The 22,505-nt window shown below is 45.7% G+C and overlaps 1 protein-coding gene across 8 annotated transcripts in view; it reads right to left on the bottom strand.

The window, feature by feature from the left end:
- Positions 1–22,505, bottom strand: part of LOC115522343 (calmodulin-binding transcription activator 1) — a 563,939-nt gene that overhangs the window by 4,348 nt on the left and 537,086 nt on the right. Inside the window, exons 13-20 of one of the 8 annotated variants that reach the window (XM_030328136.1) lie at positions 21,877–22,400; positions 16,710–16,897; positions 15,991–16,237; positions 15,089–15,160; positions 13,294–13,314; positions 11,626–11,819; positions 10,765–10,839; positions 8,163–8,193 (exon numbers count right to left, since the gene is read on the bottom strand). In XM_030328136.1, coding sequence (XP_030183996.1) covers positions 8,163–8,193; positions 10,765–10,839; positions 11,626–11,819; positions 13,294–13,314; positions 15,089–15,160; positions 15,991–16,237; positions 16,710–16,897; positions 21,877–22,400 — 1,352 coding nt within the window. The remainder of the gene's footprint in view (positions 1–8,162; positions 8,194–10,764; positions 10,840–11,625; positions 11,820–13,293; positions 13,315–15,088; positions 15,161–15,990; positions 16,238–16,709; positions 16,898–21,876; positions 22,401–22,505) is intronic. The other 7 variants (XM_030328142.1, XM_030328138.1, XM_030328141.1 and 4 more) reach the window with 7 other exon arrangements.

The following is a 22,505-nucleotide window of genomic DNA, read 5'->3' as shown; positions in this document are numbered from 1 at the left end:
GAACAGAAGCGGCCGTTTCTCAGGAGCAGTATGCCCTATGTCTCAGCAGCACGACAAGGAAAAAAGTCTGATTGGCTTTTTCTCATATGGGCCTCTATCTACAGAGGGAATTCCCAAACGCACTTTTCTGGTTCTCTAAGAATAAAGCGTCTCCTATTAAGTGATACCAGTGTGTTTATGTTCTATTTTAAAACGAATGCCAGTTTACTTTCTAAATAGATTCTTGTTAACACTCAGGGGGAAGAAAACATTTTGAAAACCAGTAGTGAGTTACTGCTGTATCACACAGGCCAGGATTCAGTGGCCTGCACGCACGCTCTTACAGCAATTTAAGAAAACAGGATATTTACCACCTCCAAGCAGAATCATTTCTGAATATTCTGCCAAGTTGATGCAATCTCTTCAGAGAGAAGTTGCTCTCTCTCAGAAGAAAAAGCTTTATTACCATCATCATTAATACTGAAAAGAATTACCATGTTCGGAAACCTGCTGATTTGTCTGATATATTTACTAACTACGCCAGGCCCAGCTTGATCAAACGGTCTCTTCGGAACGGTTAACTTTCTTTCTTAACAGGCACGTTTAGAACGCATTGCTGTGTTCCTAACTGGATCTCGGTATCAGTTTTCAATTTTATAATGAAATATACCATGGATTATTAAATTTTAGGGTAATTTGGATCATATCACAGTACAGAATTGTGCATCATCATAGGTCCCTAATTTTGGGCATGCATACTTGATAAAGAAATGGCTTTTTAAAAATTGAAACATGCCGTATCGTGTGTTCAATTTTTAAACATGCAGTATCTATACTAACAGCCCTTTGGCTGGAAAAATGCCAGGCATGCACTGATGCCCCCTTTGCTCCGGGCATGCAAAGTGTCTGTACTTGTGCAGACCTAGTGGCTGAGTCACCGCAAAGTGTGCGTGCTGCTTCACATGCGACATCTTGTTTCTGCACTAGTACAGAACTCATTCACAAATATGCAACAGTGACTCCATCACTGATGAGCTTTCTAGAATCTGAAGAATTCCGAACTCAAAATCTGACAGCATAAACACAGATATCCATCCACAGTTCTTCTAGAGTGAAGAGGAATGCTATAAAAATATCACGTTCATCACTGAGAGAAAAAGGAGGGTGAACTATAAACCAGAAACGTTTTCTACAGTCTCATACTGAAGAAGCTGTAATCAGCTGGTCATGGGGCCTGTACCTTAAACGTTTTTCTTTTCATTGTAACGGTCACGCTTGTTTTTGTAGGATTTTTTTTTTTTTTTTGCAATTTCTCTTGAAATTAATGAAAGAGTCTACTAAATTGCCATAAGGTTTTAAGGTCACCATGTAAATGCTCTGCTATGAAGTGGCGGTAGCCTCGCGCGGCTCTGGGTGAAGGAGAGATACACGTCCATACACACAGAGGTGACGATGATCATCTGTACTGGAAAAATGAGACGCCCCAATCTCAAGATACGTCTTCTAGGCTTGCATCGCTTCTGAGCTACAGTGGAGAGCTTAGTTCTTAGTTCCGTGATGAAGGTTTTACAGAACGTTAGCATTATAAATGATACCAGAATGGCTTCAACGGCATAGGCTTTTTTTTTTTTTTTTTTTTTTTTTTACAGAAAGTTGCTCAAGGAGGATTTAGGGAAAGAGGAAGAGAGGCCTTCTGTTTCAACAGCTGTACAGGCGACTTAGTATTTGTTACCTTGTTTAGGCCTCCAGACACTTCACCATCATCTCCAGTTTGTAAATGCAGAACCTGAGATTTACATCAATGAAGCGACCTGCCCCAAACAATACAGGTAACAAGCGGGGATTTGGGCCCAGGCCTGTCTGCCTTTCACCTCTCCACCCTGCTGCCTCCGATATACCTCAGGACAACAGAACAATTAAAAAAACAATTAAAAAAACAATTATTGGGGGCGCCTGGGTGGCTCAGTCGGTTAAGCGTCCGACTCGGTTTTGGCTCAGGTCATGATCTCAAGGTTCGGTTCATGGGATCGAGCTTCTTGCCGGGTTCCATGCTGACAGTGTAGAGCCTGCTTGGGATTCTCTCTCTGTCTCTCTCTCTCTCTCTCTCTTTCCTCCTCCTCCCCTGCTGGTGCTCTCTCTCAAAATAAATAAATCAACAAAAAAAACAACAAATACTGTATTGGTTTCTCCAAAGGCCTCTGGAAACATCTCCATGGTGTGAGACGAGTGTATTGTTGAAACCTGGTAACAATTAACAACTGTATTTCTAACAACTGTATTTCCTCAGCTCTGAGACGCTGTCCCTTATAAGACCTTGTGTTGCTTTCGTTACAGTGTTCTGCAGAACAAAATTTCCTCCGTATAAAATGTACCAACTTTATAAAATAGATCTGAGAAGTGAAAGAATCAAGGAAGTGGAAGATTTTTAGCCTCCTCCAATTTCCAACTGGCAGAATGTGTGGATGTTAATTAACCTCTCAAAGTTGAGATGAAATTGAGAGACTTTCACAATCTGCCCTACTGAAGCCGTAAATCGAGTTCTAAGTCACTTGAGGGCAGATTATTAGGATGGGCTAGGGGTACCTAATTTTCTTTTTGTTTTACGCCAAACGTCAATTGGACAAAAAGTAACGTTTGAATGTTATACTGCCTCTAGAGAAACGCAAAACAATTCACTGTATCACCAAAGTAGTTTTCGAGCATTTGACACTAGAATTTTTGTTAGCCAATTCTAAAAAACCAGACGTTTCAGATCAGAGTTTCAACAGTTACAGAAATTTGTTGTTGCCTTGTCTTAGGACATGAACAGCCACTAACAGGCACATGTCAACACACATCTAGCACGAGAGGGGTCACAATGAAAGTTTAGTCGTTATTACCTCTGGGTTTTTCTCCTTGTTTATTTGTATTTCCAAAATGTGCTACAAGGAGTGTACTTCTTTCATAATAATTATTTCTGCTCATCATTCTCCAGGTTGAAAAAAAAGTTTATGTTTTCCTATCCATCCGTTATGACTACATCCCACCATCCGTTATGGCTAGCAATATTGTATTCGCATGACACAAAAAAACCAAGTGAAAAATTCAGTGGAGAAAGAAAGAAACTGATTCTATAGTCCAAAACCAACATCAACTGTTTGAACTGGTGTCACTGGCATTACCTGTGTTTTAAGCCTATTTTTTCGGCACACGAACTTGGTAAATGTGGGCCGGGTTTGTTTGAAGTTGGAATTACGTTGGAAAATCCAGTGGTGGTATTTGCGGAACTTAGAATACAGACAGGCGTTCCATCAACTCTTGTTGCGTTGTACGTGCTGTCCCAACTCAGCTACTGGTTACTGAGGCTTTGGTTCTCTAAAGGGATTACACCTGCTGGATTCATTCAGGGCCAAGAAACAGCCTAACCTGAGGATGTCCTGGTCACCTAAAAACAAACCCCGTATACAGTGTGTATGCTTGCTTCTGAATTCCACTGCACAGAAGACAGGCAAAGCAGTCTTCCTTGGGGCTCTGAAGACCATTGACCCGGGGCAGAAACCACAGCTTCTGTGGCTACGAGGCTGTCGTGGCCGCAAGGAGAGCCGCCGGGAGCACGTTTCTGAGCTGCGCGCGTCAGTCCAGTCGGTACCTCGGGAAAGGGCCCTCCAGGGACTGGCTGGGAGGGGAGGCAATCAGGGCAGCACGACTTTCCCCTGCAGCCATTCCGCTATGAAAATGGAAGACAACCCCGGGATTTGCCCAAGCGTTCTAGGCTGAAGATAATCCCCACTTTGGGGTATTGCTGCGGTCTCAACGACAACAACAACAACAAAAAAAAAAAAAAAAAAGAAAGAAAGAAGGAAAGAAAAAAAAGAAACGAGGAAACATAAAAACGAATGTTGCATTCTAATGTACTGAAGTGATGTAGGAAAGCAACAGCACTGAAAGCCAGCAGAAGCCCACACAGGGTTTATTTCCATCAGACGTCCAATGAGAATTCACGAATAAATGAGGTTGGCCTGCTTCCGAAACTTGTAGCAAACAATGGCTCCATGGGTAAAGCATAAGGCAAAGCCGCTTCATTACATCTACTTGGTAACGCTCAGCCAGAGAAATGTTTCATGAGTCAGTGGATTTCAGCAGATATATTCTTGCAATGCTGGACGTCAAAAATATACAGGGCAGCCAGATGCGGCTTTCTGATTAGTTACCTGTTGCTCTGAGAGCTGCAATAGCTTGTGGGGAATTTAGGAAAAGAGAGATCTTGCCATTTTCCAGAAATCTCATTTGGATTGCAAAACAAAAAAGACAGAGAGGCCCAATAAGAATGACACAGAGCATGTTGTCTGCAATTTAACACACACCACTGTGTGCCAAAAATATTCATTTCCTAAAAGAGGCAAGTAAGACAAAATTACTTTGGATATTTGAATTACAGCCATGATGACACATCCCACACATTCATTTCCTACTCCTCACCAAGTGTATCAGGCCACCTGGGAATTACACCTCGTGTCAAATTTAACTAAAGTGTGATGGCACCGTTGTTGACCTAGAGCACCGTCCACTCTTCTCAATCAAGCAACATACTTTCGGGCATCGTTAGAGAACTGTCCCTCGGATTAAAGTATATACAACAGAACACAAAGTATGAACGGAACCCGCAGAACTTGACAACGACCCCCTGAAGGTGTCTCACAGGACTGCTGTCCAGAGTCAGTGCTGAAATCGCTACTTACCAAGAAAACTGGCAGCATCTGGTAAAGTTCAGTGTTTAGAAACCCAGTTGTCAGTCAGAGAGAAAATCTGTTGCTTAAACATTTGTCACCAGAAAGAGTTACCTCTTCTTTCCCCCCCCAGTTAGGGTTCTTTTATGCCAGGAGGATAGCTTCACCCACCTTTACTGAACACGGGGACTAGGCCAACAACTTCCAAAAATAGGTTATTTGAAAACCAGAATTCCCACTGTTTCTGATAATACCTGTAGTGACTGTTACAGGTCATAATGCCCCGTCACAGAAATAACATCTCAGGGGAAAAAAGGATTTGTCCAGGAATCACTCTTCAGAGAATAGTCTCTCCAATCTATGAGAACGCTTCCTGATACCCACAAAACCCCAAATATCTTGAAGAGGGAAATGGAAAAACCATTTTCTAACTGGAGAAAGAGGCATTGTCCTCTTTAGTCTCAATACCCGGAGGATGAATCTGTCACGTAATTCAGTTGTTATTTCTTTACGTATGAGGTATCTTGGGTTTCTGCTAGGACACTACGTTACATCCTGGTCAATTTAATCGGAACCCAGCCGGAGAGTCACGTTTTCAGTATGTGCCCTTCAAAAACCTCTTCAACCTCAGCAATCCTCACTGTTTGGAAAGTAGTATAACACCTAAGTTAACTCAGAGAAATAATTAAGATTGCCGATTTAAATATCTCTCTGTGCACGACAAAAGCTTTCTCCTAAAAGGGCAGTAGTTGTGCCCAAGACAAATCAAATCCCTAGGAGAAGCTGGAGGATTTGGAAACTCCACGTTAAGAGCCTGGATGAATTAGGGGCTAAGCCTGGAGGGAAGGCTGCATGAAGACACGAGGACTCTCGGCCGAGAGCACCGGGGGGCTTTTTCTTAGCCAACCCCAAGTGAAGACTGGCGTACTGTGCCTTAATTCCGATGACTGACCTCGTCTGCCTTTCTCCATACCCTTCCGCTTCACCCATCGAGGACGTGCGGCTGAATGGTGTTTGACAAACTGCGCCACAAAACTGAGTTCCTTAAGTTATCAAATATCATCTTTTGATGCAGAAAGCTTAAATGTCTTAAGTATGGTATGTACATTAATAAAAAAAAAAGTATGCTAAGTCGTTTGACACAAATTCCACCAGTAAGAACTCTCCTCAGAGAATGCCCTCCCTCCCCACGAGTCATTTCAGCTTGGGGACTGTTGGAGGAAGTGCCACTGTGACTGACGTCTCTGCTCTGGTCTCTTGACCGAACCAAGAGGGGGTGAGATCTTACCGGTAACTAGACGAAGCCACAGATAAGCTAGCCCTCCATCCACACAGGGAGAGAGACAGGACCATACTAGAAGGAATCTGAGCTTCTCAGCTGCTCTCTCTCCAAGTCCCTGAAGCCCGGGAGGCCCAGGGGTGTCAGGAAATTCCAACTTTCCGTGCCCGAGGAGGAGTTTTAGGAGCCTGTGATGATGGATGCAGCAGGTGCTAAAGAAGTTATGGTAGGGACTCTCACATGGAAAAGCACCTTTGGAAAATGTTCTCTTAAAAACGATCACTGACGTACCAGAAGCTAGCAAGCTTCCGAAGTGCGTAGGCAACCACTTTTACTAAATGTTGGCTCCTCGCAGGGATCGTGTTAATTGCACGTCACATGCAAGATACTACAACTGTTTTGTTAAACTGAGTCTTGGGGCCTGCATTTGCTCTTTTGCAGGGTTTTGTTTTTTTTTTTTTTTTAAGTGGAAACAAATATTGTTTATGTATGCAGAGAGTGAAAGGGAATGGAAAGAGAAAGAAGTGGAGATTTTTGTCCCCTTTTTTGAATGTCAAACACAGACATCTCTGAGCCAGTTCCACCACATGGGACAACTGTGAACAACTGCTTAATTCTCAAGAGGACTAGCTAGTAAATGTACAGACCAGCGGAACTGCTTTATTCTGTTTTACATACATTTTCTTTCAGTGACCACCCATGGTTTTAACCACGTGAGACTTTAAATCTTATATAGGGGCTGGGTCTTATTTTAGGAAGAACTTATAAAAACTCAATTCTCCTATCATCGTAAGTCAGCAAACTGCAGTCCAGGGGCCACATCTAGCCCAATGAATATCTGTGTAAATAAAGTTTTATTGGAACACAGCCATAACCATTCATTTACATATCACCTACTGTTGTTCGCAGGCTGCAATGGCAGAGCTGAATGGGTGTGACAGACACTGTGTGGCCCACAAAGCCTAAGATATTTACTTTCTTTGGAAAGCCTTTTAAGAAGAAGTTAGACGATCTCTGACTTAAAATACAATGAATAAATACCAGCATCGACATAAAGGCACTTAGATGAAAAATACTAGCTTCAGAAACATTAGAAGTTTCAGAATTTTTGAATTACAATCTCTTCTCAGAAATCTTACAAATGACTCAAGTCGGGGTTAAGAAGGGAGGGTGTCGAATGGAGTGGAGTTGACGGGTGGGGGCTCCCCTGCTCCCCTGTTACTTGCTTAAGGGCATCTTAAGTCCGGACAAAAGGTGTCAAATTAATCTACATTCGGATCTGCTTTGGGTGAATTATATCCCTGTCTTTTAAATCAATTTCCTGACACTAAATCCTTTCCTCTACCTTCACGCATGTGGCAGTCGCCTCTGGCAGAGACTTCTGCCCCTTGTGTATACCTACAAACCAGCATCATAGTCTAAAACCTCAAGGACACCAACAGTGTCCATCGGCTACCCTACCTCTTCATCATCATTTCTTTAAAATACAAATTCTATTGGAATGTCCACTCTTAACTGCTATATAGAATATGCAGATTTAACACACCTTCCACCCCACCGTCTTTATTCAGCATTGCCATTAAATTCTGGAAGTCGGGTTTGCTCGCTCTTTAATAATGAATGCGCTGCATTGGTTCTGAAAGGGCAGCTTCATGTGCTGACTTACCTCATGGCACCAGGGAAAGGGAGATTTACAAAACGAAACTACAGGAACAGGGTGATGGGGGAAATAGTAACTCTAAACAAGAAATCGATTCGTTAAAAAAAAAAAAAAAAAAAAAAAGCCAGTATCACCTGGGGAGCTTTTTTGCTTTAGAAATTTGGACACAGCGGTAGTTGAGAGAATTGCATTGTGGCCAATGATCTGAGTCACAAATAGCCACCTGCTTGACGTTTTCTTCCAGTGCAGCCTTGTTCCAACTCCACCGAGTTCTAAGCATGCCCTGTGGCGGCTTCAGAAGGGCCTCCCTTTCGCTTACTCATGCATTTGTACATCTGCTGTATGTGACTGTGTTTCATGTTGTATAAAGTAGCAGTGTTAGTAATTAGGGTTAGTTTTCATTTTGTCTTATTTCATTCAAAATGGATGTGAAACTTACTGGCATACCTAGGCTGCAGCCCCATGCAAGCAAGCAAAAAGCAAAATATTGAAAATGGAAGATAAAGGTAAACACTGGCTAGCAGGCAGCTAAACTCACCCTTTTGTACAGCCTATGGTCCACCAGGGGGCTTTAGACAGTAAAACAACACCAAAGAGCTATTAGCACGTGAGGGTCACAACAGAAACCTTATACACAGCTTTATTTCAACAACAAAAAAAGAGTAAAAAGTGGTTTCCCCCCCCTTTTTTTTTTTTTTGGAAACAAAGAAAAGGAGAGTGGTGATGGGGTATGTGAAATGAGCAGGTAGAAAATTCACCAATTCATCGTGAGGTCTAAAAATGTTGGCGTCACATGACTTGGCAAAATTCTTAAGAGACAGGACCCTTATTGATTCCTGAAGCCATTACCTACCTACCTTTTCTGAGAGGGTGTTATATGAAGTTTTCTATTTTAATACTTCGCAGGGACAAGACACATGACAGTTTCTCTTAAAATAAGACTCAATACCCCAGCGTGGAAAGAGGGTTACGTTCATCCGAGGGAAAACATGAGCTTTCAGTTCTACCGATTTTCAGGATACAGGGATGGGAAGAGAATACAGTCGGTATGCAAAAGTTATTAAAATTTGCCTGCTCATTTTTTTCTAACGTCTAAACCATTATGGGGCAAGTCAGGAAAAGAGCCACTAGGAGTCTTTATTTTATCCCAAAGAATGAATAGGAATTCCAAGTCCATAATCCGATGTTCTCCTCACAACAAACCTTCTTGCCACCCTCAGGAGGTTATTACTTGTTAAAACACGAACTTAAGAAAGGTGAAATCCTCATGAAATTCTTCTCAACTAGCTTATAAAGAGAGAGCTTTGAAAACAAGAATGAGAGTGTTCCTTTGTTCAGCTTACTCTGGGAGCCGGCCTTTTAGGCACGGATGTTTTGCCTAACTGTCTTCGTAACCTCTCAACTCACCCAACGCAGACGTAGGGCATGGCTTTGGACGAGAAAAACAAAGAAGGAGCAGGGGACTTGATGTGAGTTTGCTCATAATGACCAAGGTCGCATTACCCGCACGTATTTTCAAAGTTTGAGGTGAAGACTAGGAGAAACAAGGAAAATTCAACTTCCAAACATTCTGGCTCCAAAGAAGAGCCCCGTAAAGCTAATTTCCTTGAAAAGAAAATCTGTTGTGAGAGTGTTAACCACAGTCTCAGCTGGGAGACAAACTGGGAGACAAACTGGAGGGGAGAAAGGAAGGAGGGAGTGCGAGCACAGGTGAGCACGTCCAGAAAAGGGCGGAGGGAAGTCCCTGATCATGTGGACCGAACAAAGAGAATCTCACGTTGCCAAAGGTACGGCCCGGGGGGAGAGAAGAGACACTGACCTCAGCAGGGATTCTAGAACTAACGTAATTATGTCACAGGCGCTTCATGTTTTGATATGCATTTCCTAACAAGACTTCCCATTTGAGTATCGATACGGGTATCTCATTGGCCAGCTGGTCACGGGGAAGGAGACCCCAGTTGCTGCAGGGTAGAGGGCAGATGGGCTGCGGAGGTCTAGTAAGTGTGCACCAGCCTCTTTCCAATAGCATCGCAGCTAGAGAATGCCAAATACAGCCTAAAGGATGTTCTCTTTAAAATTTTTATTACAATGAACGTGCGGCTCTGAGCACACTTCCTCTCAACATGCTAGAAAAGAATTCTTTTGTTAGCAGAAGGAAAAGCGCAGATGGCCGTTGACCCCTATCAAGTCTCCAAGTCACAAACATTCTTGAAGTTGCCAAGTTTCAGGAGTAAGAAAAACTGAAGTGAAAGGAACCGTCTGAGGAATCGAACTGAACCTAGACGCTTGGGGTTTTGGTGCAGTGAAAGCAGAAGAGGCAAGAAGACACTAGAGAGCTAGTTTCTGGCTGGAGATCACAGCTCCCGATGCACAGGGAAGCAACAAAACCACACAGGGTCACCAAAACGCAGCCCCGAAGGCCACCGTCACAGATGTCAGCCCAGAACCCTAACCTCATCAGGAAAACAAAACAATCTCCCCGGCTGTCCCCAAATCTAAGGAAAGAGCCTGCTGTCCACAAAGGAACCTCAGATTTGAAGGAACAAAGAGGAACGCCTCTAGCTGGCCTGGTGGGAAGCTGCCCTTGTCTCCGGGGGCCCGTTTTCTCCCGATGGAAAACGCACGTCTCCGCGCAGATGGCTTCCCTCGGCTGCACACGTCCAGCAGGGGGCACCCGCGACGTGGCAGAAAGTCTCCGTGGGAAACCCTGCCCGGAGTCGGTGGTTTTCTACCTCTTCCCTGAGAACAGGAACTCTGTTCGTTCTCTGGACACAAGCTGGCACAGGAGGGGCTCGGAGTGGAAAGCACGCTGTAGGGTGGCGTGCAAGTAAGAGGTTGAAGAGAAAACAGGCAGCAACAGCCAGTCCCACTAGGCTGTCCTCACACCCAAACTGAGACAGGAGACCCGGCAGGAATCTCTGCTGCTCAACATTACAACGTGCCGTGAGGCAGTTCCCGGTGCTCCCAGTGCAGCAACTCGGTCCCTAGTTAGAGATCGGCTCTCCTACTGCAACTTGGGACGTTTGCTCTGATGAATTTCTGGGAACTGGCTTTACGCAGGAGTTCATGAGTGGTTAGGAGGGTCAGGGTCGTTTCATCGCTCTCGATGAGTAAACCGTCTAGATGAGGCTTAATGTTACCTGTGGCGGCAGCGGCGTAGAAACCTCATTATTTTTCGAGCAGCTTGGTCCTGCTTTTTGGTTAGCAAACTGCTCCTGAAAAAGCCGGAACATCACTGTCACGGGAAGGGTACCGCCACGCTTAAGGCGCAAAAGCTGAAAACGGGTGAGCGGGGACAGAGGACGTGGCGAACCCGACCGCACCCGCAGTACGGCCTTCGGCACACGGGGTGTGGGCGTCGCCGGCAGAGAAGGGGGGAGGCCACGGATGGCGCTCCGGCCGGCCGCAAAGGGTGGGGGTGGGGGGGGCGGGGAGCAGGGCCGAGATGGAAAATACGGTGACAGCGGGCTGTTCTTTCACGAGTCTTCATGAGCTCATTTTGCGGAAGAAGACCTTCCGGCACTAGACAGGCTTAGTTTAGAGGCTGGTTTGCCCGAGTCTGCTACTCTTCTGGGCTGTTGGGTTCTGAACTTCCATCGGCAGATTTTACTGTGCTCCGTCTTCATTACTCTAAGACGGACTATAGCTCACCTCTAGCTAGCCTCCCCAGGTCTCCCCTAGAGCGACGCCACACTTTGGGTGGGGGGGGGCGCCCCTCTCCTGAGTAGGAAACTTCGGTCCTGCCAAATTCTCACCCAAGCATCACGATAACTGGGTGGGGGTGGGGGTGGGGGCGGGGTGGAGAGAGGGGCTAAAGAGATATAAAGGTCGGTGAACGGCTCCGGTATCGCTACATAGAGTCACAGCATCTAGAATGGCCCCTAAAGAAAGTCACTGCAACGCGCGCGTTCGGCCCCGACGTCCAGGCAGGGCCGTTCTTTGGGCGACGCCGGAAGCTTCTCTTCCCCAGACAGCTTCGCCTCCACGAAATCTCAACCCACCTGAGTTTCTGTTGTACAATTACAGCTGTTCGGCGAGCCTGCCGTCTTTTGCCACATTTCTTATAACTCCGGTAATACTTCTGGATCAGCACAGCGGCACGCCGGCTCTGCTGAAACTTTTTTTGTTCGTAGTAACTTCGGAATTTACTCTGGATTAGGATGGCAGCCTGTGTCATCTTTTTATAAAGTGCATACTGCAGGGAGACAAGAATAAGCAGAAGAGTAACAGTAGCCACCGGGCCTATGTGTCCTTTGGGTTTGCTGGGGAAGGGAGAGCAGGAAAAGGCTTTGACCCTTTATTATGACTATTACTATTACTATTACTGTTGTTATTATTATTATTATTGTTGTTGTTGTTGTTGTTATTACTATTCTCTGGTTTGGGTTCAATTATGAAGGACGCAAACTAGGAACCTCTTCACCTACCTTTCCCAAATGCAAAATATTAGTTTAAGGGTTGCCTTCAGACAACGTATTGCTTCAAATGTGCTTTTCCCCCCCAGTATCAAATATTTTGCCCTACTTGGAAACACATTTGATAGCAATACACTTAGACATTCAGGAATAATGAGAACACATTTAGAAGGTATAATTTACATGCTTAAGATTAATATTTACTGTCCCATTTTAAAAGAACCTTTTTTACGCATCCCAATCACCACCATACACACGCCCACTTGGAGCGGTCAGCCTCCGATTCCTGACTATCGTTCCATACGACACATGTCTGAGTTGCAAGGTCCCAAATACAAGGCTTATCATGAAACGCTGACACCTTTAAGACATTTAACCTGCAAGAGATTAACACTCATAGGACCGACACAGGGGTGATGCCATGGAACCTGGAAAAGTGTCACGGAACCAGGGACTTCCCCAGAAGCCAGGAGCGGTGACCCTCCGCCCAGCCGGCTGCAGAACTACACACAGGAGAAGGAGTTCTCTTCCATTTCGGTCTCTAGGCACTAAAAACCCAGAGCTCTCCATACTTCAAAAATGCGATGTTCGAGCTTCTAATGAGACATAGAAGAGGAGGGCTCTGGGGTCAAGAAGTCACAAGGAAGCACTTTGCTTACAAGAAGGCAACTTACCATCCTGGGGGAAAATACTCCTGAGAAAAATCCCTGTGCCTGAGGACATCCCTGCCTGTATGAGCTGGACTGAGGGCAGGGAACAGACTGACCTCTCAAGAATGTTCAAGACACAGGACCCTTGTGCAAGAATCCTCTCAGGTCTTGTCTGACCTGCCTTCCGTTTTCATTTGCCCCAAAATCTCCTAAGACAAGAACGCTCCACGCTGCAGGGCTCCCGTGGCTTTCGTCCACTCGGCCTGTGCATACCGCACATGCAGAAATTACTGGAACCCAGGGAAGCACGCTGGGCAGCAGGGTGGTGCATTTCGGGGCTCGCGGGGCTCACGGTAATTGGCTCGGATGGATTCTCTAGACGGACATGGCCAAGAAAGTGTCCAGTGACTGTTAATGCCAAAACCCACTGCAACGGAATAGCCACATGGTCCCCAGAGATGCACCGTACTTCGGCGGCCTGGCAAGGGGAGTATGCCTATTTCAAGACCCTGCCGTCTTAATGGCCCCTTCTTATCGCTGGTGATGGGTGTGGCGTTTGTGACTCTGGTGAAATGGTTTGTGAGAGGGACTTGGGTGTCATTACCTTCAAGGCTATCCATGTCAGCTTGGGGAGAAACAGAAAATACAAGATTAATGTTAGACTGCTGAATAGAATGAAATTAAAAACCAGAACCAATAAAACTCCCAACCGAAAAAAAAAAAAAAGAAAAAAGAAAAAGGCAATCTGGCTATCTTAATGCCTTCTGTCTTCCAAAATATTTGTCTTCTACTTGCCAGTATTTCAAAAAATATTGCCTTCTGTCTTCCTGGTTGTAGACAATACTTCTTTGGGAGGGTTTTTTGTTTGTTTGGTTTGGTTTTTGTTTTGTTTTTAACTTATTTTTGAAAAAGAGAGGGCGTGAGCAGGGGAGGGGCAGAGAGAGAGGAAGACACAGAATCTGAAGCGGGCTCCAGGCTCCGAGCTGTCAGCACAGAGCCCGACGCAGGGCTCGAGCCCACGAACCGTGAGATCGTGACCTGAGCCGAAGTCGGATGCCCAACCGACTGAGCCACCCAGGCGCCCCTGGGACGGCGTTTTAAAAAACAAAAACAGAACTCATGTTTTGGAATAAACCCCTGTTTTAATCACAGACCTGACACGTGGATTCTGTGTGGCATCTGTTCTAATGTGAGCGTGGCTCCCTGCTGCAGAGCTCCAGGGACTGTGGTGTCAGCGTTTACACAATAAACCTTCATTTTCTGGGATCATGAACTCAATTGGCTATAAGTCGAGGACTCCTCCCAGCCCACCCCCTTTCACTAATCCTAGAGAAACTCAAGAAAATGGCAACCCATATCAGAAATCAAAGTGAACCCTGGATCGGAGCAAGAGAACATAGTACCACACTTCCACTTCTCAGCATTCACTATTCCTTACATAAGCATTTAAAACCTCCGTATGGCATAGTCTCATAGAAGGTTCTAGAATCTACTGACAGGCCTGAACTTTATCCTATGGACCAGTCAAAACTGAATTAGGCAAGTTTGTATGGTTTCCAACCACCCAGGTGGTTAGGGAAGTCTGATATTTACTTCGTTTCTCTGAGCCTCAGCTTCTTTGTTGAAAAACAGAAATAAAGTTATTTACTTCCAATCATTGTAGAGAGCACACGTGATGGGATGATGTGCCCAAAAGATCTCGTATATCCTAGGGGCCCCATACACATTAGTTAGTTCCCTTTCCCAAGGGATGGCAGTTAGGTAAGCTTACAGGTTGTTCTGGAAACAGCAACCCTGTGTAAAGAACACTTAGAAATTCTTCCTGCACGTCTTAACTGAGGAATGCGAAAGCAGTTTAAAGATGTTCTGAGCTTCTTCAGAATTTTACAAGTCTTCGTGTGAAAACGGATGGGAGGAAGTGGAAAAGAAAAGTGGCTGGACAGTATATAATTTATACAACTCAAGGTCAAAGATAACTGCCACCGTTCACCTTCTCTGACCACCACATCAAACTCCCTAGTGGAGTTAATGGCTACGGAGGCTGTAGGCAAAATTACTAGAACACAGATCCTCCCTTCAGACGCAGATAACTTCCTTTGTGCCAGATCAACGTCTCAGCTGGGTGATCATACCGGAAGGCCAACCATCTGAACAAAAATTACCCTGTGGGATAAGTTTAACTGCAAATGTTTTCTTGGGGTAGTTTTTTCCTTCCCCCTCTGGAATATTGTCCTTTGTTTTTTGTTTTGTTTTGTTTTTTTGGTCAACATAATTCAAAGTTGGTCTTTGAATCGGGCACTGGACATAGTACTCTTAGGCCAAACCACATGCTAACATCCTCAGGGGCCTGTTGTTTGGACAAGGTGCACTTCCTACTGTGACCCAGAGCCGTGGTTTACCTGTTTGTATTTCCTGTAACAACGCTGAATGACGGCAGCAGCCACTTCTTGCTGTTCTCGCAAGGGTCGGCCCTTAAGGGTAAAGTGAAGCAAAACCACGATTTAGTGTAAGAAATTTCAACTTTTTTAAGACTTACACAGAACTGTTACTCACACATAACTTCCTCCGAGACCCCAGGTTTACCAAAATACAGTGATAATCAGTTATAAGCAGAAATCAGGAAAAAAATGAATTTACAGAATAGATCTCCCCTTCCTGCTTCTAAATAGAACTATAATAGTTGGATGTTAGGAGGCCTAGAAGTCTTCATTTGCCAGGCATTTCACGAGTCAGGTATGGCACTATTTGTCCTTACGCGCTCTGCCAGATCTCCATCGTCGTTCCTAACCTAACCCCGGCTGCTCTGCTGTGGGATCAATGATGATTGGCTTTTAACACCTATTCAGGGTGGTCAAAGGCTCCTTTGAGAATATGGAAGGCCACGGACCCTGTCCCACCAAAAATGCACGCACACAAGCTTCACCATAAAATTTTAGGAGTTCACGGGCCACCTACGGTCAGTCCCAGGCCTCCATCCAGTTAGAAATCCCTGCTTTGGGTCACAGATTCCTTGCGGTGGAGGTGTCAACTTACTCAATGTTAACTAAAGGATAAATATCCATCATCACTGCCAAGAATAAACTGAGATGCTGACATCGCACTACTGATCGGTTTTATTTCACTGAGGCTTCTGAAAATTATTAATAATTTCCTGTGACATAATAAGTCCAAATAACGATTCTATAGAATATACAGTGGGAGAACAAAATGGCATCAGGTTTTAGTTTGGATGATTCTGACTTTCGTCTATTCTCCCCCATCTTACGAAACGTCACGACATCAGAGCTCTCTTCTACTCTACCTTGTATTTCCGGAAAGCGGTCTGGACGAGCCTGGCAGCTTCATAGAGTTCTCTCTGCTCGTGATCAGACAGAGTCAGCTGAGCAAATTCGTTCTCTACCTTCTCACTGGTAGACGCGCTCAGGAATTCAGACCAATCTGCTGCTGAGGGAAGGCTGGGTTTCTCGAAAGCTATTTCACTGACTGGGGAGCCGACAGGGCTCAAGCTGGTATTAGAAGAAGGGGTTAGAGGCTCGTTATATGCACTTCTGAAACAAGAGGAGACACAAGGGAGAGAGACTGGTGACTGATCTGCACGACCCATTACATACCGAGTAAAGAGACAAGAGCCACTGCGCACCAGCAAGAATATGCCTTCCTTCAGTGCAGTGAGTTGCTAAACAACCTCTGTACTGGTAACTGTCCTTCAGTGAGTGAGTTCCTACTGAGTACCTGCTACGAGTTTAGCACGATGCTAAATACTAAGCCCACTAAAGACATTTTCCTGCCCTTGACGAAACTTCAATTGAACTGGGGGGAGACAAACATCGTGGGACACGATCTCACACGCACGAGGGGAGAGAAGTCATGGAAGAGGTGGGGAAGAGGGACCTGAAAGTTTCCTTCCTTCCATCGGGAGGTCTCGTATCACACAGCATTCATCAGACTGAATGAGCCTCCCGTGCCCTTCTCTGAGCCCGCGAGTTCACGCTGGTCAGTGGCCCACGGACTTCCACGGACCTGATCTGGGCAGCGCTTGGCAGACGATCGACATCGGCCAGGTAACTGGCCAGCCAGCTCATGGTACTGCTGATGGTGGCAGTGTCTGTTCTTTCCAAAGCCGAGGGCTCCGTGGGCACAAAACTCTCCTGCTTGATTCGATCAGGCGTGGCTTCGATGATGTGCTCTGCCAAGGTCATCATGTTCACCTGGAAGCCGGAAGTCACAGAAACACTCATGTTAAAAGGGAACCGCAGATGTTATCCAGCCCCCCCGCCCCGACCCTGCCCACCCACGGGAAGAGAAACGAAGGGAGGGCGGCCCTCCACCTCCATCCGCTGGACCCCGGTATCACTGTAAGGTTTTACACAACTCACCCGAGTGTGCGGACGCCTGACTCTCTCCAAATCATAGTCTGGCCTGAAACCTTTAGTCAAATCTTAGGGGACTTCTGCCTTGTGCCTACTCTCGGCTCGCGTCTAGGATCAACCACTTAATGGAACTGTCCCTGGGTACGTGTTATCTGGTGACTCTATGGGTAACCTAAGGGATGCCCCCCCGCCCCCCCCCAAGGCCTTGTCTAGAGACCCCCAGTCCTCTAGAGGGCAGCGCCGAGCCAACCCGAGGGGACAGTTCATGGTTGACCTAAGCCAGTTAGATGATCCTCTTCTTGATTTCCCACCTTCCTGTGAACGGAAGGGAGGACATGGGACCCGCTTCTGGACAACGAGCCTCTCCAGACATCTGCTGCGGGGTTTGGGGCAAAGCTTCTGCTTTCCTGATGAACAGTATCAACGCCCTGGGCGTCCCCTCCTCTTCCTGCCTTGACTACAGACAAGCTCCAGCACCCACGTCGTAACCGTGAAACAACATGCGCCAGGGGGAATTTCGCCAAAAAGGACAGAGCGCTCAGGGGAAAATCTCGGTCCCTGATGGCGTCACCGAGCAAATGAACCTGTGCATTTCTTGTCATGTGAGAAAAATAAATCATTAGGCTGCTGATACTCGCACCCCAAATACATTCCTAATAGATACAATTAGGCCTCCTCAGTGAGAGTCTGCGCTGCCACGTATCTGATCAGACTCGGAGATATGGCCTTGTTTTGAAAAATTTCCTTGCATGTCTCTTGAAAATGGAAATTGAAGACAGCCGTTTAAGGTTTTAAGCGATTTTAAGGTGTTCTCCAGGGACCCATACAAAGGTGATAAAATGCTTATCTGACAACCTGAATGAACCTCAAAATCAGTACGCTAAGTGCAAGAAGCCACACACAGAAGCCTGCGTATTTTATGATGCCATTGACATGAGATTTCCAGAAAAAGCAAAGCTCTGGGGATAGAAATCAGATCAGTGGTTGCTTGGGGCTGGGAGGGGAGCAGAGGTGACCGCCAATGGGCACGGCAAACTTTCTGGGTGTGACGGAGGTACTCTACATGGGGCCGGATTCGCCACACGGGGCACTTGGAGGGGGCGGATTTTATGGGATGTTGAGTTAAAGACATGTGGGTAATTTCCCAAGTTTTCAATAAACAAGAATAATTCTTGTGATAGGAATAAAAATGAAAAACTATCACTGCCTTTCCTTTCCTTCCATGTTGGCCTTTCATTTGTGACTTGAGCAGCAGAAGTCCTACCTTGATTCGTTTTCCATGAAAGTATTTGAGTATTTTATTACGAGCAAAGTGGAATTTCTGGAGACTGAAAGTTATAACTTTACATGTAGTCACCGCCCCCAACAATCCTTCATTTTATAAACACATATCAGTGTAAGAACATCTTAGCATCACCACGACTGCCACGCTCTGGGATGCCACATGACACGTTTTTTTTTTATCGTGAGGGCTGCAAAAAGCAAGGAAACTTAAATAACTTTAAGCAAAATAATAACGTTCTAAGCAGCGGGACCCAAAAAGTCATGTCATCCAATTCCACATTTCTCGTACTGTGGTCAAAGACAGCCTTTAAATGTGCAGCTTTGGGTTTTTGCTCAAATTCTCGCTGTGGTCTAGCGTATGAGCCATTTTCACAAATGTGTCCGGGATATGTAAAAAGAACAATTTATATATATATATGTTTGCTATGTTTATTAATTACATACATCTGCATAATTGCATGCAAGCATAGCCTGCATGAAATCTATCATATATATTAAATCTATATATGAAAGCCAGCTTTCTAATTGTGTAGTTCCATGTTTTTACATCATTTCTCTATCTACTTAATCTGACACATTCTGAGGCAAAGGTCAGTGGCACCTTATGATTATGGCTAGGCTTCCACATTTCTTTGTATTTATTGGTTTTTGCTTTAACATCCAGAAGCTGTGTGCTTAGTTACACAGCAGTCCACTACCATCAGGGTTTTATCTTCTCCAACAAAAGGTACCTCCATACTATGGACCTTGAATTGTGCTTTGTGTCTTTTTTCCTTTTATACTCATTTGTCTTTTATATCTTTGTCAGTGGCTTCTGGGCTTTATGGCTTTGTTTTCATGATCTTCCTGTGTGATTTCATTGTAGTTCTGTCTTTTACAAACAGCATACAGTAGAGTATATTCTGCCGCCTTCTTCTTTTTTTTTTAACCCAAACTGAGAATCTTTTAATAGAATTGTCAGTTGGCAAAGTGGGGAATGAATCGCGTTTGAAAATACTACTGTAATTTTATGTTTTCTGCTTATTTCTGTTGTTGCAGTTTTTCCTGAACTTTTCCCCAAGTGGGTCACAATTTCCTTTTTTCCCCCTTCAATAACTTAGAAATTCTGTCACTTGTTTTTATGCAGTCTAGTAAGCTGACGTTCCTAACAAGCGTATTTCAGCCTCCACTTACCTATCAATAACACGAGTGGAACGAAATCTGTGATCCTCCCTAAACAAGACAGCTGCCACAACACCCTTCACCCCACCTCTCTGGTGTTGTTAAAATAATCAGAGTATTAGTTATAGGTTAGTTTTAAAATATGACTCCTCCTCTATGTAAAGAATCCCTTCTTAACAAGTACCTTGTACACACAGTCACGTTATCGCTAAGTACTCAGACGGATCAGTTTTAACTGGGTTTATTTTTCAGTCCTCCGTGAACTCCGCCTTGCCATTTCTTGAATTACTTCATTCTTTTTCAATGGTATTTTTTCATTTGCTCGGAATACTTCTTGAGGCTGTTGCTTTTTCGTAGATACATGCTCTTGATTTAGCAGAATATTATTCTCTCAAGACTCAGTGAAAATGTAAAGTAGAATTTCTCGGGTTATTTTGTATTTCCTGCATCAATTCTGCTTTAGCAAAGGCCAGCTGCCACAAGGAGCTCTGGTACCCAAAGGCTATTAAACTTAAGTTCATTAAAATGATGTAAAATCAGAAATCCAGTTCCTGAGTCACACCAGCTACATTTTCAGCACTAGATACCAAACCGGCCAGGGGCTACCGTAACGGGGCATACAGACACAGAACGTTTCAGTACCGCAGAAAGTTCCAGTGAACAGCACTGTTCTAGACGCTCAACACGGTTGAGCTGCCAATTTTCACTGTCTGCTGATTTATTATTATGTTTACATTTATGTTTATAAATACTATCCTAGACTGCTTAGTACTGATACGCGGTATAGCGAAAGCCAGCAGCTGGTTGTGTAAATAAAGTTTTATTGGCACAGAGCCACACTGACTCTTATTTATTTATTTAAAGTTTATTTATTTACTTTGAGGGGGTGGAGGAAAGGGGGCAGAACCAGAGGGAGAGAGCGAGAGAATCCCAAGCAGGCTCTGCACCGTCAGCACAGAGCCCAAGGCGGGCCTAGAACTCAGGAGCCGTGAGATCATGACCTGAGCAGAAGAGTCGGACGCTCAACTGACTAAGCCACCCAGGTGCCCAACACTCTGATATTATCTAAGGCTGCCTTTGTGCTCTAAAAGCAGATTAAATAGTCACGACAGTCTAGAGGGTCCACGAAGCCTAGAATATTTACCATTTGGCCCCTTACGGGAAAACTCTGCCAACCCCTTACCTAAAAAATTCTTTGATTTCTCAGGCAGCCTCCCACGCCTGCAGGGGTCAGCAGGTTGGTGGTGGAACCCCCGGCCCACCCATGAGGAACGGGAACACACGGGCTCTTCACTGTGCTCACAGCGGGACAGAGGGGAGCTGCTCAGCAGCCGGACGTCTCCCCAGGAACGCTGGCCAGGATGGGGGACCTCCAGGCCCCTCCCTCCTGTGGCATTTCAACAGGCCTGGTGCCCTATTGAATTTCTCGTGGGGGTTTTTCCCTGTGACATCTGTTTCGGGTTCTAGAGGAACTTGGAAAGAGAGGGAAGCCAAACTCCCACTCAGGCTGCTCATTTGGTCCTCCCCTAAAATACAGAAGCAATACTTTATTTAGGGGCATTAGCTTGCTTAATAGCTTAACCTCAAGTTTATTTCACTAAATATTCTCTTAATCTATTGCAAGCTTAATGCCCCAAGAGGATTCTGGAGGTGTTGGTTTTTTTTGTTTGTTTGTTTATTTATTTTTGAGGGGGCGGTGGGCAGAGAGAGCGGGAAACAGAGGATCCGAAGCGGGCTCTGTGCTGATGGCAGAGAGCCCGACGTGGGGCTTGAACTCACGAACCGTGAGATCACGACAGGAGCCGAAGTCGGGCGCTTAACCGACTGAGCCGCCCAGGCGCCCCAGGGATCCTGGCGTTTCTAGGCTTATCACAAGGACGGCCAATTATCGGCTCTCGGGCTATTTTGCTGCACCTCACGCCACATATGCTTTCACCACAGCCAGATGACAACTGTGCTCATGTCACGTAGGTCATTTAAAAATCCTATCCACAGGCCTCCTGTTCTAGACGTTCCTGGGCTGTGACTCTATTAAACCGGTACTTAAATAGGAAACCAGTCTCCCCGGATGCAGAGGGAAGCGGAAGATGACCGGAGGGCCCCGGGTGAGCTCTGAGGAGCTGGTGGGAGGAGGGGAGGGCTCTGCTGAGAGCCAGGTCCCTGGCGTTCAGGCCCCATTTACGACGTTGGATCCTCTGAATGAAAACGTGGCCCGAGCAGAGGAGACACCCCAACACTCTCACGAGTCAGAACACACTTCCAAACGTCTGCTGGTGAGCAAATCACACGACCTGTGGGAACCGGCTGTAAAGACGTGGGGGGCGCTCTGACGGCCACCCCGGCCTCTGCGGGCTTACCTGGTCCGTGCTTACCTGGATGTCATCCATGGGCTGTGTGCACTCCTCGCTCTCTGCACTATCACGGTAGGGCCCCATGTCTGTATTCACCACCTCTCTGTTAGCCATCATCAGGACACTCATTGGTTCCCGTGGACGCACCTGTGAAGGTGCGGCATCCTTTCCTACACTGGTCCCCTTCGGATTTCCAGTCACCTGTACTGTAGACACACCAATGTAAAGATCTTTGGGACTCCACTTTACTACGGGCTGAGATCCAGAGGCTTGGAGTCGTGCAGTCTCTGGAACGGGAGGGGAGGTTTCCCGGACGCGGTCCCTCACTCCTTCACTGGGGCTGATTGTCTCAGGGACACACTGCTTAGAACTAGGGCTCTGCTTCCTGATATTTGGCTGTTCCAGACTCAGTGCAGTGGAGAGCAGTTTCTGCTGCCTTGCCTGGAAGGACTCAGGGTTCAATTTATGCTTTTTGGGAGCTGGATAATCTTTGTGGCTCTCACTGCTGTAGTAATTAGAGGGTTCAGAACGAGGTCTTCTCAGCTCTGAAAAGTACAGTAGAAAGGACAGTCAGGACAGGCGATAAAGTTAGGAACCCTAAAGAATTAACACTTTCTCTATTGCCTGAGAGACACAAAGTGCAAAGCGGG

This window comes from Lynx canadensis, chromosome C1, assembly GCF_007474595.2.
Source record: "Lynx canadensis isolate LIC74 chromosome C1, mLynCan4.pri.v2, whole genome shotgun sequence".
Lineage (NCBI taxonomy): Eukaryota > Metazoa > Chordata > Mammalia > Carnivora > Felidae > Lynx > Lynx canadensis.
The sequence above is the reverse complement of the archived record's forward strand: the minus strand, read 5'-3'. Positions and strand labels throughout refer to the sequence as shown.